Source organism: Mercurialis annua, linkage group LG5 (genome assembly GCF_937616625.2).
Source record: "Mercurialis annua linkage group LG5, ddMerAnnu1.2, whole genome shotgun sequence".
Lineage (NCBI taxonomy): Eukaryota > Viridiplantae > Streptophyta > Magnoliopsida > Malpighiales > Euphorbiaceae > Mercurialis > Mercurialis annua.
In genome coordinates, this window is record NC_065574.1 from 11,805,761 (window position 1) to 11,819,820 (window position 14,060).

Below are 14,060 nucleotides of genomic sequence, written 5' to 3' on the forward strand. Positions count from 1 at the left end.
GCCCATCTTTTTCTCTTATCTTACGTTACCTAATAAGCTAATTTATTTACCAAAAATACACATTATAAAAAGAAGTCTTATCTCATTTTAGGTTAAACTTTTCATTAGCCACCTTTTTTCTCTCTTTTCTCTCTTCTTTTCTTCTTTTTTTTTTTTCATTTGATTTTTAGTTTATCTCCTCTGATTATTTTTTCGTTCGTCTTTTTCGTTCGTCTTTTTCGTTCGTCTTTCCGGTCGCGCTTTCATTCGTCTACTTCCGATGGATTTCTCGTCGTTTTCGTTCGTTTTTTCGTTCGTCTTTTCCGTTCGCGCTAGTCCGTTCATCTCTTTCGTTCGCGCTATGGATTTCTCGACTCGTTTTTAGATTTGTGTAATTTTTTTAGCTTTTTTGTAATGATTTAAATATTTTGTAAATAAATTATTGTTTATCTATAATTTTTTGTTTATAAAATTATTCTATTATTCATATAATTATTTATATTGTCTTCTCTTATTCATAGATTTGTTTATTTCTACTGATTTTGTAAAGAAAAAATTGATTTATAGTGCATTTGTAGTAATTTATAATATATTTACGTTTTAGTGTATTTTTGGTGTATTTATATTGTATTTCTGCCGTTTTTTAGTATATTTATGGTGTATTTGCAGTGTTTATGGTGTATTTATAGTGTTAATGGTGTATTTGCAGTGTTAATGGTGTATTTACAGTGTTAATGGTGTATTTGCAGTGTTAATGGTGTATTTGCAGTGTTTATGGTGTATTTGCAGTGTTTCATTGTGTAAACCACAAAAAACACTGCAAAATGCCATAAATACACTACTTATACACTAAATATACACTACTTATACATTATATATACACTACTTATACACTAATTTTACATGATATAAACACCATTAAAACACTATATATACACTATTGTTACACTTTAAAAAATAAAAAAAATTCCAGAAAAAAAATCTATAAAAAAAAAAAAATTAACACTATATATACACTAATCTTACACTATATAAAAAAGTTGTCAGTCGGTTTGGTCGGTTCGGTCGACCGAACCGAAAAAACCGAAAACCAAAATTGAAAACTGAAAAAAAAAAGATATTTTTGAAACTAAAAAAACAAAAAGGTATTTTTCGTAAATAAAAAAAAGTAAAAAAGAAAAATCAAAACTTGGCAGGTAAAGTTGTAAATAAGTTACCAAAACATGTATTTCAGGAAATTACCACTTTGAAATTTATCTAGGATGTCGATCAATTTTGATAAATTAAAATCAAATATAACCAACTCTAAAATTAAATCAAAATAAAATACTAAAATATAAATGTTGTAACTATTATAAAGTTTATTTACATCAAATACACTTTAAAAGTTTATGGCTAAAACGAGTATTATTTTTGGAAAGTTCCTCTACATAAATAATAACTTCAAAGAACAATTTTAGTTGTTTTGAAGGACAAATTCGACTTTTTTATCTTTATAAAAATTATAGGTTTTTGAGTTAGCTTTCTAGATCCGTTTGAATTCCTTAAATTTGATATTAGACAAAAATACCAGAAATAGTCAAGTTGTCGATAAAGAATATCTCATGTGTTTTAGAGATGTTAAGTAGATAGGATTAGACATAACAAAATGTTACTAAATAAATTTTAAAATAATTAGTTTCCATAAAAAACGTAGGGCTATTGAATATATGTGGATTTAGTAAAATAAAATAGTTTATAATGTACATTATTTTAATAATTAATTAAATATATTAAAATTAGTTTTTAATTATTTATAAATAATTATACAATTAAATTTATATTTTATTACAATCTAATATAAATAATTATGATAATTATTCACTAATATATACAATTCACATTCATTTATATTTTTACTTATAAAATTAATTGAAATCAAATCTTTCTTCTTATAAATTATTGTATTTTTTATTAATTTTATATGATAGTATATACTGTATTTATACATATCAATTTTTATTAATGAAGATGTTAATTAAATAATATTCATGTTTAAGTAATTATATCAACTAAATATCTAAATAATGGTGCCCTCTCTCTAACCTTGAGATAGAATTTTTGTAATGAGTGTGATTTTGTAAATCTTGAATATTAAATTATTTTTTATTTTAATTGGGTCTTCGATCAACAATTTATTTTTATCTTATTTACAAATGAAATCGTGTGGCTAAAAGAAACTCAAATTTGCAATCATAGTAACAACTAAACAACTTCAAAAGTACATACTTTTTTTTGGTACAAAAAACAAGTACATCGATGATTAAAGCAACTCTTTGCCAATCACTAAAAAGGAAAAAGAAAAAAAAAGAAGTGGACGGTCATGATGAAAGGTCAACATAAACAGTAGTTGGACACACTGTATAATAAATTAATAATGAACAAAGGATCAGTTTACCCCCTCAATGTGGCATAAAGTTTCAAAAAAGTTCAAGATTTAAAATCCGTATCACTTATACTCTGAATTTGTCAAAACGGGTTCAAAAATTCTCCTCCTCACTCTCACTAAAAAAGTAAGACATACTCTCCGGTTTTGATGGTGAATTTTTTTTAAAGGTTATTTTTTATTTACAAAAATTAAAATGGTCCTAATTTTTTTTACATTTTAAATTAATACCTAATAATTTTAAAAAAACAATTTAATTCTTCTAATATTAAACTTTACATATCAAATTAACCTCCAAAATTTAGAATAAGTTATGATATTTATGAAACTCACTCTCCAATTAAAATGTCACGTCAGCAAAGAGGAGGGTTTTGAGCCGGTTAGAACAAATTTAGGGTATAAGTGGTACGGGTTTATAGCTTTGGATATTTGTAAACTTTGTGCCAAATTGAGGGGTTGAAATGATCGTTTGTTCATATAATAATAACAGCCCTTCAAATTCAATTCAACAATTTGTTTAAATTTACAATTGGTCCCTCAAGCACCTATAAATTGAAAGCGAAGGTCTCCGTGCTGTTTCTTTTTTTCTTACTTTTCTCCTCACTCTCTCATTTATCGAATCTGTGTCCCTTCACAAGAATCAATTTAACCATTTCCACTTCTTGTGGTTCGTATTCTTCCCTTTAAGTCTTTTTTTTTGTCTCTTTAAATAAACCTTAATTGATGTTTCCTAGGGTTTCAGTTTAAAATCCATAATTATATATGATGATTGATTTGCTAGGTTTTGTTTTTTGCACTTTACTTTAGGGTTTTGATTGTGTGGTTGATTGTTATTTGTTGTACAGCTTACTACCACTGGATGCACATTTTCCCATCTGAGAGTTTGTTCTCATTTGAGTCCAAAACCTAGAAGCTGCTGACCCAAGTTGTTATCAGGGTTTAGATTAAAATCCCCAATTCATCACAAACTCTTAAATTTTGCAGCTGAGTGTTTTTTTCTTATAACTCTAATGGATGACGGCGAGCTAGATTTCTCGCATCAAGAACTATTTTCGAATACAAACATGGGTGAGATTCCGGCCAATGGCTCCATGGATAGTTTCTTTGACGATTTGCTCAAGGATACTCATGCTTGTACTCATACGCACACTTGTAATCCTCCTGGTCCGGATTATTCCCACACGCATACTTGCTTTCATGTGCATACCAAGATTGTGTCAGGAGGTTCGGATGATAAGACGGGGACTGATGACACAGCTGAGTCGACTGAAAAGAAGCCAAAGAAACGCCCGTCAGGGAATAAAGAGGCTGTTAGAAAGTATAGGGAGAAAAAGAAGGCGAGAGCTGCGTCTTTGGAGGATGAAGTTGTGCATTTGAGAGCGTTGAATCAGCAATTGCTCAAGAGACTACAGGGACAAGCTGCATTGGAAGCTGAGGTTGCCAGGCTCAAATGTTTACTTGTTGATATACGAGGAAGGATTGAAGGGGAGATTGGATCTTTTCCGTATCAGAAATCAGCAAATGATGTGAACTTGCCCAATTCAAATTATAACGGGGGTTACATAATGAATCCATGTAATATGCAATGTAATGATCAGGTTTATTGCCTGCATCCAGGGATGAATGGGAAAGGCGGGGATGGTGTTGCTCTAAATGAGCAAGGATTCAGTGGTTGTGATTTTGATAATCTGCAATGCCTTGCAAATCAGAACTCGGGACTGAAGGAGCTCCCTGGATGTGGACTTGGAAATGTATTGACAAATGGAAACAGCAATGGAAATTCTTCTGGCACAAGTAAGAGGAGAGGTAAGACTTCAAGTACGTATCACTTCTTACTCATTTTTATTCTGGATTGAGTTATTTAAAAGTAGTATGATATTTTTGTTGGTAAATTTTGTTACTTATTTTATTATTATTGTTCGTTGACTGGTACTTTTACGAATTTTATAAGTTAGAAACTGATCAACTAGTACCTAAATAAACACAAAACTTTTGTTAGTAATAATATCAGGAGCATAGAGTTTTCTGATCTTATGCCAGATTAGGAAGGACGTTTTTCATTTGCGTATTACAGGCCCCCTTTTATTGTATGATGTGTTTTCTTTGAGTTACTTGTTTGGAGTTACTTGCTGTGTTACTACCAATACTGTTGTTAAATCCAATTATTTTTTACCATGTTCAGCTTAAAGAACGCATTAACCTATCTAATCATCCATATATAGCCCTTAAAAAGATCGTTTGCCCCATGAATATTTTTTTTTCTTGTATTCTCTAGTTTATAATTTTTCATGCAGTAAATACGTTAAAATTAAAGAAGACATGTTAGAATCAGGTGCGAAATGATCTAAATAGTAAATAGGAAAACTGATTCCGCAGGCATTAGTACTTGAGGTCTTAGAAAGAAAAAAAAACCTTTCATGACTTGTTGATAAGGAATTACAGAACTCTTACTATTTTAAGATAGAAAAAATATATGTTTATATGAGTTTTAAAAGTATGTGCTCTTTTAGGATTTTGTTTAGAGTACTTCTCACATAGGGGTGATTTTTTTTGAGGTGGAAAAGGGGGTGGAAATAAATTCAGCTAGTCAGAATAGTAGATACTTCATCCGTCGCAATCTAATTGAAAATAATTTTCTTTTTAGATTTTCCATTCTAATTGAGAATTTTCATTTATAAAAAAAAATTACCTCATTTTTTCTTTTCTATCCTTTGCAATTAATATTTTTATTTGAAAGATTTATTTTATAGAGAGATGTGATGCATTTAATGTAGAATATAAAAGTAAAAATATACATTATTTAATGAAGTTTCTTAAACAATGTGCAAAGAGAATATTGTCAATTAGGTTGGAACAGAGGGAGTACATTTTTGCTAATACAAGAATTCAAAGTTCGGTTAGATCGGAATGATAGAATTTATTTTCGCTATACTGGCATATTTCATTCCCCTATGCATCAGCAATATTTACACCTAAACTATTTGGAAAACCCGAAGAAAAGGAAACACTTAATGAGCTATTTTAAATTTATAAATAATATTGAAAACTCTAAAATGGTAGATACCCTTGGAAGTAAGTGGTAAAAAAATCCCAGAGTTGTATCTGTAGAATTGTTTGTATGGGGCTTGTGGTTATACTCGCTTCATCCATTTCTACATTTATGAGCCTTTCTCGCTTAGCAATTTTCTATTAGACATTACTCTTGCTAGCTAATATTTGTAAGAAGCAAGAACTATTCGGTATGCACCTTGTTTGGCATTTTTCCTTTAAATGATGATTAGCCTGAATGCAGATTTGGTCTCTAATGTGAATATGATGACTGTTAATTCGTATACTCAAGCAGTCAGGCTGAATAAAGTTTGAACAATGTTTTTATTTTTGTTGTGTAAAAGCTGAAGTCTACATCTTAATTATGTTGAAAGCCGAATGGAGTTATTTGGTGACAGGGTATACTGAAACTAAAAAGTGGGAGTCCATACTAAAACTAAAAAATGAAATTCTATATGCTACAATAAAATCTAAACAGCAAACTAGGTGCATGCTAACCTTGGCAAAGAAGTTATCCCTGAGTATAGATATCTTCAAAATTGCACTTTGTTGTATGTAATGAAGAAGAAGATAGAAACTTCGTATGCTTTAAATGACATAAACTACTACAGAACTTCTTTTAATATGAGCCTTCTGTGCAAATACTGTGGCTGAGTGGTGTTTTATCCATTAGGAGGGGCTCGTTCTGCAACTGGAGGTTGAAGAGCTGTTTAAATGGTGCTCCTGAGTCACGACGGTACATATTGCCTTCCAAGAAGTACTGCTGTTGAGCTGCTGGCATCTATTTCCTCAAGTTGCTTTTTTGGGTTTGGTTAGTTTATTTTTTTTCCCCACTTCATTTTTCTTTTCAGCTTAGGTGTTTAGTCCATAGAGTTGCTTATGTGGATTATCCACGTCACTCTAAGCTTTTGGGTTTTGTTGTGGTATTCATTCGGAAATAGGCTTTGTAAAGGAGAAACTTAATGCATATGTAGCTAGCAGCAATTATGATCAGAGCCAAATAAACAAGGTTATGGCCTTTTAAGATGATCAACTTAGCATTGCAAATTATAATTCCCTCTTTATTGTCTACAACAATGATGAGAGATCATTGCATTAGAAATTCTATTTTTTATGTGCATGCTCTTTGACATTGTCGGAACTGGGCTAGTATGAATATTTCTTATTTTTATTTTTTTTCTTGTACTGTGCATTTAAAAGTTTGGATGGGTTCTTTATGGAGACTTTCTGTGTTTCTAAGCAATATGAATTCCTCATTTGCTGGATTACAGAATTTAGGGAGGGGGGAGTCCGTTCATTAGTGAACCAGAGAGATTGTCGTAGGTGCTTGTGAGATTTAATGTGGGCCTGGGACCTTGACGACAGCCATGGTTTGAGGAAGAAACGGCGATGGGAGGGATTTTCTGTATTTCATTTTAATGGCAAATATTTTTTTCTGCGTTGTGTTCTTTAAAATACATTGGGCTGGTTAGTTCATTGATTTCCCGGTAAAAGGATATTGGTACAGCTCGCAAGTTTTTGTGTATGGTGTTATTTTACAGATAAAGAAGGTATTTCAAGTATTTTATAGTCTCTATTATAATTCTTTATACAGCCCTGTAATGGTGCTGTGAAATTGAACCTTCGTGCAGCTTGTGCAAGATGTGCTGGTTTTTGACTTTGTACTCCATCTGACTATTACAAATCCTTGTTAATACACAGCTATAAAATTCTTAATTTTCTTCTTTTAGAAGAGGCATTTGTTTTATTTTATTTTCTTTTTGGGTCAGTAGCTCTTTTACCAAAACTTCCTCCTCCATAACCTTGAGAGCATATTTGGATTAAGGGTTAAAGAACTATTTAACTAGACTATTAAATAAAACATTAATAATTTCAATATAATTGACCAAACTCAACCACTATGAGAATGAGATTAATAATTTCAATCTAAATGAAATGTGACATTATTTAGAAATTTCACACATACTATGTAGCAAGGCCAGTCTGCAGAAATCATAGAAATACGCACATGGATAAGCTTACAATGATTGCAAACTAAACCATGCATTCTAGCCTTTTAATTAAGCAAAGTGATTGCTCATACATAGTTTTTTAAAATTTTTATTTTTATTTTTCATATATACCCATAAATATGGTTTGACAGTATTGGAGCCACCTCCATTTGATAATGAAGCTGAGAACAAGTTTCAGAAATTGCTGATAAACAGCTAAACAAAAAGGGCATATTCTCAAGATTGTCGCATAATCCTAGTCATGGTCGTCATTGGAAGTGAAGCTAAATAACATACATAAGGTTGGATTTTAGTTTATCTTAAATCTACAGGTCGTCATTGGCAGTAAGAGCATCGTCATCATCACGGTAAATTCCCTCATCCATTTGCCACACCTGAAGAGTGTTGTCATCAGCCACACTTGAAATGACCCATTGCTCATTCTTGTTCCATGAAAAGTCTGCTATTTTTGCTTTGTGACCTCCATGGGAGAAAAGGAGTTCTGGAGGACCATCTTCAGCATCTAACTCTAATTGCTCATCCCCAATCCTGAAAAATACAAACAAGCAAACGAACTCAACAACAGGAGTGCAGACAGTTCATGTACCAATAATATAAAATTTCAGTCACAATTAGCAAAAGAACTTGTTAGTGATTTTCACGTTCCTTAAAAATAAAATGACCTCAACAAGACAACTGACAGTTTCAATGAACCGGTTATAGAAAAGAACAATTACAGCAGAGTTCCAGGCAAGCTATGTAGTCGGGCAACGAAATTTGTAATTTCTGTCATTAGTAAGACCATATGACAACAATATTAGTGCACTAAATTCTAATCTACCCAAGAAATTGACAGCTGCATATTCCAATAGGTAAACATCATCAATAGTGTTTCGGGGGATTTAACTAGGCGTCCATTAGATTCAAACCGAACAGAACCGAACCAAAACACAAATTTATTAAAAATATTTCAAACCAAATCGAACTAGTCGATTCTATAATTGTTTTAGTTTGGTTTGGTTTTTTCAGTTTGCTTTGAACTAATTTTCTTTTACTTTCCAAACTAAGCCAAATAAAGTGATATTTTATAATGTCAAAGCGAACCGAACCAATTGTATCAGTTCAGTTTGATTTTTTGGTCTAGTACGATATTTGCGGCTAATAATCACCCACGGCCCCTGACTTTAGGGGTACCTTACGCTAAACCCCCTGATCTAAAAAAAGCTGCCGTAAACCCCCTAAACTTTACCTAATGATCAGCTAAACCCCTTTTACCCTAAAACCGCCCCAAAAAACCGCCCCAAGCCCTTTATTTTTTCAAAAATACCTAAAATACCCCTAAGGTCAATAACAAAAACCAAACCAACCTAATCTAACCAAATCTAAAATCATTCACCTAACCAAATCAGATATAAACCATCCAAATGATACTTAAATCACCAATCAACTCAATTAAATCAAACCATCCAACCGAAACTTTCACCCGCCGCCGCCGGTTTTTTCCGGCCACCACCGTCCATTGCCGGAAAAAAAATTATCCAAATAATAACTCCTTTAATTTTAAAAAATAATAGTTATTATTTTTAATTTAATTTTTTTTTTTAAAATTAATTTAAACCCACCGCGGTGGGTCTGCTCACCGGAGAGCAGACCCACCACGGTGGGTCTGCTGTGCAGCAGACCCACCGGCCGGTGGGTCTGCTCTGTGCAGCAGACCCACCGGCGTGGGTCTGCTGCAAAGAGCAGACCCACCACGGGTCTGCTCTTTGCAGCAGACCCACCACGGGTCTGCTCTTTGCAGCAGACCCACCACGGGTCTGCTCTTTGCAGCAGACCCACGGTGGGTCTGCTATTTGCAGCAGACCCACCGGCGCCGGTGGGTCTGCTGCAAAGAGCAGACCCGTGGTGGGTCTGCTCTTTGCAGCAGACCCACGCCGGTGGGTCTGCTGCACAGAGCAGACCCACCGGCCGGTGGGTCTGCTGCACAGCAGACCCACCGTGGTGGGTCTGCTCTCCGGTGAGCAGACCCACCGCGGTGGGTCTGCTCACCGGCATGAATTAAAAAAAGTATTTTTTTTTTTATTTTTTTATTTAAATTAAAAATAATTATTTATTTAATTTTTAAATAAATTTAGGTAGATTTGTTTGGTTTGATTTGATTGGGTCGGTTTTAAGTGTGGTTAGATTGAAGTTGTCTGGTTTGTTTGTATTTATTTACAGTTTTGAAGGGTATTTTGGTCAATTTATGCGAAAAGGGGTTTAGCTGATCATTAGGTAAAGTTTAGGGGGTTTACGGCAGCTTTTTTTAAATCAGGGGGTTTAGCGTAAGGTACCCCTAAAGTCAGGGGCCGTGGGTGATTATTAGCCGATATTTGCACACTCCTAGATGAATTCTTCATTCGGTATTAGGAACAGAAAATGGAGAAAAGTGTGCTCAAGATTACCACCTAGTCTGCAGCATATTATGCCTAATTCATAGATAGACAGCCAGAAGATCAAAGGTTCTCCTCCATATTGGCAATCAGCGAGAATAACGAAAGCAAAAGTAACTCCATTATTATGCAAAGATAAAAAATGCTAAACATCTGTGAACAAATTTATTGATGTCTGTACTAAAGTACCTGTTAAGGTCCCAAACGTTCAACCTTCTGTCATCAGCAGTAGATGCTAGTACTGTTTCATGATTAGGATCCCACTCCACTTGGTAAACCTCTCCTCTGTAAAAAGAAATCATTTTGACTATTTAAGAAATGCATAATAACTGAAACAGACAAAAACACTAATTAGTTATTTCCTCCTTAATTAACTTAAAAATACACTAACTTGAACATATTTCAAAATGACAAAATGAAGAGCCATCTTTGACCAATGAAAATAACACTCCAAAGACCCGACAAGTAGCGGATAGTATAGTGGCCTTCACGTATTGTGTGTTTCAGGTGACGGTTATTATGGCCCAGTTCATGAAGTTACTTTGCATACAACAGGTGAAACATGATTTCAACTGTTACTCTTTTTACCACTGTATTGCACTAACATTATTTCCTCAATTCTGTAATGTTTATCACAGTACTACCGCATGAGCACAACCACGGACACAACTAACATCAAGACTTTAAATCTTGCAAGCAAGTTGGCAATTTAATAAGATCAAAAGAGAAAGCAAATTCCACTTTTAGAAGGCACAAAACCTTTTTACACAAACAAAAAACTGTAAATGCTACAGCCAAAGACTTGAATGTAAGTAACACAATAACTATTTTTATGATATAAAGTATAAACCGAAAAAAGGTATGTGGAGTTTAGTTTAGAAGCAACCAATAGCATATACACCACAGTAGTAAGAAGGAAAAAAAGAAACAAGAAACAGCAACATATATCAATTCTCAGAAAGCCTAGTGAAAAAAAATGCAATTGAACATCCAGCCAGCTCTTTAGTTAAGTCCATTTTGTTCAAGCATTTAAAAGTTGTCCAATTACGGAATGCTGAATAACAGTTTCCAATCATGGTATTAAATCCTAAAAAGCCGTAAAAGAAGAAAAAGACGTACACATGACCACTTAAAACGTGCAGTGGTGCACTCAGCTTCCTCATGTCAAATAGACCAACTGTAGAGTCTGAAGATGCTGTAGCGAGAATCCATTCATTGTAAGGATTGAAAGATAAATAGTTAACCTGTGACAAGGAAACCATAATGTTACTGAAAAGAAAAACAACTGGAGATAACATCACAAGCAAAGCTAGCACAATGATGTTTTTACTATGGCTTTTACATCAGATATCAGATGAGCATGCAAAAGAATTGCCAGATATTGCATTTTCGCTAACCGATAGTTTATGTTTCTGCTTATCCTATATAATACCAAGAAGGCAATAACATTAAAGGGAGGACACCCAATGACTAGACAAACAACTGCATTTGATTGAACAGTTGTCTGTCACTGTCACTGTGCAACACTTTAAAGCTGGGACAACCAGCATAATGCATGTATTTGGTCCTTCCTACCTCTGCAACATACAAGATAGCACTAATACAACATCTTTCGTAAATGCTATTACTGTTCTTACTTGGACAAAGGTAAAAATCATGTAACATGCTGATCAACTTCTGTAAACTTGTATTTTCCCAATCAATCTTCAAGTCATTTTTTTAAAGTTTGAAAGACAAGAAAGCTTCTATAAATAGAGAAACGTTAAAGCATGTTAAATATGCAAAGTAAAGAACGAAACAAAGAATATGCAAAGCTAATTAATGCACTAGCCAATAAATATGCATTCAACAAAGAACAAAAGGCACATTCTAAAAAAAACAGTAAATATGTTGATCAAAAGTTGAAGTAAACAATTATTGAACTCAACTGGTTATTTAATTGTACTAGCGACGTAAATTCATGCGACTATACAGATCAGCAACCAGCTCTTGCTAGTTGCAACAACTAGGTGTTTTAGATACACAGTTAAATAGAGTATATTTTATAAGAACATTACATAACAATGTAAATATACAAGTTAAAAAAATTCTACATTGATTGGCTCACCTCTTTCTCATGAGCTGTAATGGAATGCTGGGTTTGATTTGTGCGCAAGTCCCAGATCATCAACCGACAATCATCCCCAACAGAACCAAATAAATTCTCATCCTTCAAGTGCCACGATACATCTCCAACTACACTTTCATGAGCCTGAAAAAAAAAATCCAACACCAGCAGTCAACCATCAAATGCACCAGAATCAAAAGATACAAGTTCTTCAATGAAATAGAAAAACAAAGTCCAGTAAAACAACCTCATAAACATGCATCGCATCAAGAATTTTATCTTTGGCAGCCGCAGAGACATCCCACAAACATATTTTACTGTCATGCGAACCACTCAAAAGGTAACCCTTCTTAAAAGGACTCCAAGACAATCCATACCCTTCTTTCTCATGGCCTCTCAACGTTAAATCCGGATCACAATCCTCCTGTCGCTGCTTATCACCCTGTTTTCCAGAATCAAATACATAAACATCACACCCACTAGTCTTTGCAGCAACAAAATCCGGGTTCTGCGGCATACATCGCGCCTTATTCACTTCGCCATCAACCCGCATCTTCTGAACTATCTCCACCTGCCAATATAAACAAAACACAACTTTTCAGTTAGGCAATACATCAAACACTTGATACTCACAAAAAAATTCAAAAATTGTCTAGAATCCTCAGCTAGTAATTTCATCATACACATAACGCGCACAAACCAAACCTTAAAAACCCACCTTAGGAATCACAGAATCTTCCGATTTCCCTTTAGATTGTGGCTCCCCGCCGCGTAAAGGCAAGACAACATCAGCAAACATGAGAAAATTAGGGGTATCATCAGACGTATGGGTGCCGAACACAAGCTTATGCACAGCGAAAGAAGACGGATCAGTCGGGTGGGGGAGGGGGGCGGCGAGAGGGACCCAGTGGACGGTGAGAGAGGGCCATTCGAGTGGGTGGGAAATGACGAGATCATAAAGAAAAGGCGCGTTTTTCTTCCATACTGAGAATTCTTCGTTTAATTGTTCTGGTGTTAGTTCTTGGGGTTGATCGTCTTCTTCTGCTGACATTGTTGATTTTTCTGTTTGTGGGTAGAGAGATGACTGGGAGATTGGAAATGGGTTTAGGTTAAATTTCTGATTTGTAATTTGTTTTGTGCAGTGGTTTTAAGGTGTCTGTTTGCGCGGTTACGTTTCCCGCCAAAATGGCGCTGAGAAGAAGTAGATGATGGAGTGGCAATCAGCCCAAGCGGATTGGGCTGCGTTCTCATTATTTTGGGCTTTCTGCATAAATGCTAGTTTTTTTCCGAGAAAATTAGGGAAAACACTCCATTTTTAAAAATAATTGTAAAGATTACCTCACCAAAAAAAAGATATGGAAAATACTTCCCATTTTTTATTTATTTCTGTTTTTATTCTGACGTGGCTTTTTTTAATATAACTACCTGCTTTATTTATGTTTTTACTCCCTCTCTTTTATAACTTATTTTTATCCTCACAGCAGTTACTGCTCCTCTTCTTCTTCTTTTTTTCTTTTTCTTCTTTTTTTTCTCTTTTTTTTTCTTTTTCTTCTCTTATCTTTTTTTTTCGTCGTTCTCCAATCCTTCACCGATCTGCCGTCGTTTCGCCGCCAATCCGCCGCTCTTCTATATTAAATTTTAGCAATTTTTTTCTTAACTCGTGGTGATTATTACGAGTTATTTTAACGCTCAGATCTGAAAAAATCGCTCTTCAATTTTTTATGTTTTAGATCTAAAAAATCTGCATAAATAACAATTTTATGATGAAAAAAATAATTTTCTGCAGAAATAACGATTTTTTTACTGAAAACAGTGTCTGATTATCATATCGTTATCACTATGTCGTTATCATATCATTATCATAACACTGCAGCGAAAAACGATTTTTTATTAAGAAAAGTGTTTGATTATCATTTCGGTATCACTAACGTTAGCATATATATATCATTAACGTTACCATATCAATGTCATAATATTATACGGTTATGATAATAATATGATAATAGTATGATAAAGTTATGATATAGTCATGATAAAGTACGTCATGATAATGTTATGATAATATTTTTAGATACTGT

General features: G+C 33.8%; 2 protein-coding genes across 5 annotated transcripts; one reads left to right on the forward strand and one right to left on the reverse strand.

Annotated features, from left to right (window-relative positions):
- Positions 1-2,940: 2,940 nt before the first annotated feature.
- LOC126682727 (basic leucine zipper 23-like) lies at positions 2,941-7,168 on the forward strand. Of its 4 annotated transcripts, XR_007641501.2 has the most exons (4): positions 2,943-3,071; positions 3,250-4,222; positions 6,126-6,263; positions 6,724-7,168. XR_007641501.2 is itself a non-coding variant. In XM_050378473.2 (3 exons), the coding sequence occupies exons 2-3, from the start codon at positions 3,415-3,417 to the stop codon at positions 6,152-6,154; spliced, it is 837 nt and encodes a 278-aa protein (XP_050234430.1). In that variant the 5' UTR covers positions 2,943-3,071; positions 3,250-3,414; the 3' UTR covers positions 6,155-6,485. The 4 variants fall into 4 exon arrangements, 3 of the variants coding, with proteins under 3 accessions (XP_050234429.1, XP_050234430.1, XP_050234431.1); XM_050378473.2 differs by lacking the exon at positions 6,724-7,168 and having other exon boundaries at positions 6,126-6,485; XM_050378474.2 differs by lacking the exon at positions 6,724-7,168 and having other exon boundaries at positions 2,944-3,071; positions 3,250-4,210; positions 6,126-6,485.
- Positions 7,169-7,584: 416 nt separating this feature from the next.
- On the reverse strand, positions 7,585-13,191 carry LOC126682921 (WD-40 repeat-containing protein MSI2-like). The gene is made up of 6 exons (XM_050378701.2): positions 12,701-13,191; positions 12,230-12,553; positions 11,983-12,126; positions 10,995-11,119; positions 10,065-10,160; positions 7,585-7,992 (listed from the first exon to the last, which is right to left on the reverse strand). Exons 1-6 carry the CDS (start codon positions 13,031-13,033, stop codon positions 7,770-7,772), a joined length of 1,245 nt encoding a protein of 414 aa, XP_050234658.1. The 5' UTR covers positions 13,034-13,191; the 3' UTR covers positions 7,585-7,769.
- Positions 13,192-14,060: the final 869 nt, after the last annotated feature.